Genomic DNA, 5000 nt, shown 5'->3' on the forward strand with positions numbered 1-5000 from the left:
CCAAAAAAGGGGGTGCAACCCGAAGGAAAGGCAATTCCGGCTCCTTTCGGAGCTCCCCCGCATTGCTGGAGGTGAGTTGAATAAAGGTAGAAACGGCCCCGCGCGCACCAGGCGGACCGAAGCGAGGCCTTAAGCCTGCCCCCCCCCCGCCCCCCCCCCCTTGGATCCAATCCCAAGGACCCTGCAGGGGCGTCCCGGGCCAGGAGCGGTAGGAGCGGAGGCGGAAAAAGAGCCGGGAAGGTTTAAGGGCGGCGCTTCAACCTATCCCCGGGCCCGATTCTCCACGCCGGGCTGCCTTAGAGCCGAGTCTGAGCTCGGCCATTCCGCGCACTCGCCCGGCCCGCCGGCCGGCCGCTAAGAGCGGGGCTCCGGGCTCCAGGCCTCGGCCTCGGAAGCCTCTCTAGGTCGCTCTGCCCCGGGCGTCCCTTCGAAGTCGGGGAAGGAGGCGTTTTCGGAGGAGGACGAGGAGGAGGACTCAACCGGGCGTTGGGCGTGCAGGCAGGGTCCGGGCGAGGCGGGCGGGGATGCGGACTCGCCTGATGCTGGGAGCTTCGGAAAGCTCCTTCTCCCGCGGGAGCCGGGTTGTCTTCGGCCGGGGACGGGGTGCAGAAGGCGGGGTGGGGGTGGGGGGTGGCTGGAAGCGGGGCGCGCAAGCGAAGCAATCTGGCGACCGGGTCGAACGCCCCACCCCGGTCGATAGCCAGCCCTAATAAGTGTAATAGGTTTTAATCGAGTAATTATCCGAATTTGGGCCCTATAATTTAGATGTTAGGCCGGCGTTTGCAAGGTGGTTGAAAGAGATATGCACGGTTCGATAATAGGATATCGACCCGCGCAGCCCGACAGGCCACTCTGGGGCGATTTCCCTTCATTACGCAGCCTCTTTACGCGGCTAAGCACATTTCGCTTTAAATGTAATCGAAGGAATTTAATTGTTTTTCCAGAGATAACCGGCGTTTTGTCACAATTAGTCTGATTTCTCCTAAAAAAAAAAAGCGAAAGGTGGGGCGGGAGAGAAAATTGAATCTGTCGCCGGAAGCAAAAGGCCTTAGCGGTGAAGGCGAGGGAGGCGGGGTGTGTGTGTGTGTCAAGAACCAAGAAAGCAAAACCCATCCCCAACTAAATTGCAGCAAAGAAAGGACTGGCGTGAAAGCCGGCGAGGAGAGAGGATGGGAGACGCGCACGTGTGAAAGTGCCCGGGGGCTACGCGAGAGGTTTGAACTGGGAAGCTTCTGGTAGAGGCCCAGCCGTCCGGAGGCAGCCGGGCGAGCTTCGTCCAACGCCGGGCGATCCGGCTTGGCCATTCCCCAAGCCGGAAAGCCGGAACCGGCGTTGCAACCGGTCTGGCCGCGGCTTCCCTTCTTCCCCTTGCGCTCTGGGAGCAGCGCCCGGTTCGGCCGTCCGGGCACCCAGCGCGGATGCTTGGGCCGAGCTCCTCCCCGCCCGGCGCACCGGCTCCCCTGCAGAATAGCCCAAAAGCCCCCCCGGGGGGGTTCTCTTTGCCACCGGCGCATCGTGCTGGGGAAGCCTCTGGCGCGGCGGGGCTGCCCGGCGCAAACTTTCCCCAACTCTCTCCAAAAACCCTCCCTGCTCTAGCCGCCTTCCCTTGGCCTGGCGCGGGATTCGGCCTCCGTGCCGCTCTCCGCCTCCTCTGCCCGGCAGAACGCGAGGACTTTCCGGACCCCGGGCTGGCTCTGGCAAGGGGGAATCCCGGAGCGGCGGGTCCGGAAAGGATCCGAGGCTGTTCTGCCCGAGGGTTCCGCCTCCCCCCCCCCTCCAAAAAAAAAGTTTCCCCGCGGGAGAGGGACTCACTGCGCCCGTCGAGCGCGGGCTTCCTCCGGCCCGTCTGGAAATCGTCGGCCCCAGCCTTGGGCTCGGCGCCCGCCGCCTCCGGCTTCTCCTCGGCTCCCAGCGCGAAGTCGGCGCCCGCCGCCGCGGCTGCCGCTTTGTAGAGCAGGGCGCACTGCCGCCGGCCCTTGCTGTTGAACTTGTTGGGGTCCAGGATGTCCAGCACGGAGAAGGAGGTGGTCCGGTGCACCAGGGCCCCCGCGGCCGCCGCCGCCGCCCCCTCCGGCCCGGGCAGAGTGTTGCTGCCGTTCTCGCTGCCCGGCCTGTCCCGGCTCACCGCGCACGAGTAGACCGGGGTCAGGTCGCTGCCGGGCGCCAGGCGCTGCTCCGCGTGGCTCTCCATGCCGTCCTCCCGCCAGCTGCCCGACCGCTCTTCTCCCAGGAGGCGCTCCGGAGGGCTGCCGGCCGCCGCCGCCGCCGCTGCCGGAATATAGACGTCACCCACCTGAGCCTGCTCTCGGCTCCCGTTCATGACTCTGCGGGGGCAGCCCCCGCCTGCTCCCCCTTCCTTCCTTCCTTCCTTCCTTCCTTCCTTCCTTCCTTCCTTCCTTCCTTCCTTCCTTCCTTCCTTCCTTCCTTCCTTCCTTCCTTCCTTCCTTCCTTCCTTCCTTCCTTCCTTCCTTCTGTGGAGGAGGAACTTGACAGAGAAAGCGAGGCGCGAGGCGGGGCGAGGAAGCTTCTCTTCAAAGGGTCCGCCGCTTCTCCTCCTCCTCCTCCTCCTCCTCCTCCTCCTCCTCCTCCTCCTCCTCCTCCTCCTCCTCCTCCTCCTCCTCCTCCTCCTCCTCCTGGGACAACCTGGGCGTTTATTCCCCCATCTTTGCCTGGGATTGCGGCTTATTTATGCATTCAGATTTAGCGCTGGGTGGTAATTGGCTACAAATTAATTCCTTGCCCATAATGGTCCGCAGACTCCGTCCCGGAGGAGACCTCCTGGAACTCGGAGGTGCTGGGATGGGGCGGGGGGGGGGCGGCGAAGGGCGTGAAGGATGGCCAGGCTCCGGGAGATATACTTAGCTGTCAGCTCTGTTTCAGCGCCCCTCCACTCAGCTGGAAAGCATCTAAATAGCCTTATTTGGAGCGGAGGGCGGAGGGGGAGGCGCCGGCTTGGAAATAATTGAGGGATCCAGAGCAACGCCGCGATTAGGCGCCTCCGTCCCCCGGGGACGCGCGTCGTTAGCTCGAGCGACTCCTTTCCAGCCAGCGGCGTTCTTCCTGGGCCAAAGGCCTCTGGCCAGATGGACTTTAAGATCGCCCTCCACGGAATAGACGTCCGTTCCCACGAACACAGCAGCGCTCGGCGGGAGAGCGTTGGGCCTTTCTCACAAGGCCGGGAAGGACGCGCGTCGGCCTTCGGTCGAACGGAGTTAGACCCGGGTTGTTATAACCCTTCAATCTGGGTTGACCACAGAAATGGTCTTTTTTCTATCGGGATTAGAATCAGAAAAAGAATAGCGGATTTAAGGAAGAGTCGGGTCGCCACAGAATCGTGCGGATTCAGATTTACCCGCAGCTTAATTAGGGGAGGGGGCAAAACGCCAACCCACCTCCCCCGTCTCGGATAGGAAACCCCGGGGACCCGAGAGAAGGGGCAGCCGCCCCACTCCCGCCTCGCGATTCTGTTCCTTTTCCGGCCTCTCCATCCTCTAATCCGGATCTCTGCTACTCCGCTTAATCTGGAGGGCCGGGAGCAGCGCAGGAGTAGACCAAAATTACAGCCGCTTCGCCCTCTCCCCGTTTTTGGTTTTTGGTTGTTTTTTTTGCCGCGGCGGGGGGGGCCCATACAAGGGCAGGGCCGTTTGCAATTACGGCGAGCAATGAATGGGCCTTGGGGGGGGGCAGACATTAAAACCGGGAAGGCCCAATGGGCGAAGCCGTCAGCTGCGATTTTGGTCCGGTAGCCCGTCGGCCGAGGGAGGCCGTGCAGGGAGACGGGCAGGTGGGCCGGGGTCCCGCCGAGGGTCAGGCACAGGAGCCGGCGCGGCCCTGGCTTCCTCGGAAAGGCGGACGGAAGCGCTGCGGGCAGGAAGGGGCTGTCAGAAGGGCCGACAGCTACCGGGGCCCGGAGCCCTCCCTCCCGGGACAGGCGAAGGGGGGACCCCCAGAAGAGCGCTGAGATTGGGGGGCCCTCGGCTCCCCCCCCCCAGCGCTCAGGCGGCTGCTGCTGCGGCGGCGGCAGTCCTCGCCTGGCGCCTAATCACAATTGATTGCCAATTAGGGCTTCATTTGCGGAATCGTCGCCCATCTGCCAGCTCCGCTTCTCTCCCCCCGGGAAAGTTGGGGCTGGCTCCGAGGAGCGCTGGCAGGCGAGAGGAGGCCCGGCCGGAAGCGCCAAGACCTCCCCCCCCGCTGCCTTTCTGCAGCGGCGGTGATGGTTGGGGGGCTGTTAATCCGGATCGAGACTTAACTGGAGCAGACCTCCCGGGCCCCTCGGGCAGAGCCGGCGTCGGACGGTGGTCCTGCGCTCTTACCGGGAGGCCTTGGCGCTTTCCCGGCTGTGCCGGAGGCCAGCTCCGCAGCCCACAGGGGTGTGGGGTGGAAGGCGGAGGCAGCCTGGGGGTCCCGGTCGAAGGGCCAGGCTAAAAGCATCCTTTCCCGGCAGTCCTTCGCGGGCAGAGGGGCGAGCTGGATGGACAAAAGGCGGCGAGGGGCTCCCTCTGCTGCTTCGGTTGCCGCCCCCGCCTTCTCTCTACCCGTGGCCTTCTTCCCCCCCCCCGCTGGAGTTGGAGCCCCAAACTTCCTTTTTAATTAGATCTTCCCAAGTCCAGCCAACAAATGAACGCGCTCCTTTCCGCCATTCATCACGGGCCCTGCCGCGGCGCAGGCAGATCTCAGGGTAATTAAGGACATTTATCGTGGTGGTAAAACAGTTTAGCAGCCCTTGTTATATGGGGAAGGTCACTTTGATGGATTTACATGGGACGAGCGGGCGGGGGGGGGGCGGTGAATTCGGGAGGAGGGGGATTCTCCCCCGCCCGCCCCTGCCCAGCGCATTGATCGGAGACGCGGGCCGAGAGCACGGAAAGGTCACCGCGGGAGAAGTCGACGCTCGTGGGCGGGCGGGGGGGGGGGGAAATCCGTTTCTATCTTCCGACCCGTCGCCCACTTGGAGACGGGGGTGGGTGGGGAAAAGGGCTAGGAGACTCCCCGCTTCC

General features: G+C 64.2%; 1 protein-coding gene across 1 annotated transcript in view; it reads right to left on the reverse strand.

Annotated features, from left to right (window-relative positions):
- The window catches only part of SPON2 (spondin 2), a gene marked incomplete at its 5' end in the record, with an annotated part of 5455 nt that extends 5133 nt beyond the window's left edge, over nt 1–322 (reverse strand). Inside the window, 1 exon segment of the mRNA XM_083362576.1 lies at nt 296–322. Within this exon segment, the coding sequence (XP_083218702.1) occupies nt 296–322 (27 nt within the window).
- Between the last annotated feature and the right edge of the window lie 4678 nt (nt 323–5000).

This window comes from Vipera ursinii, assembly GCF_947247035.1.
Source record: "Vipera ursinii genome assembly, chromosome: 4".
NCBI lineage: Eukaryota > Metazoa > Chordata > Lepidosauria > Squamata > Viperidae > Vipera > Vipera ursinii.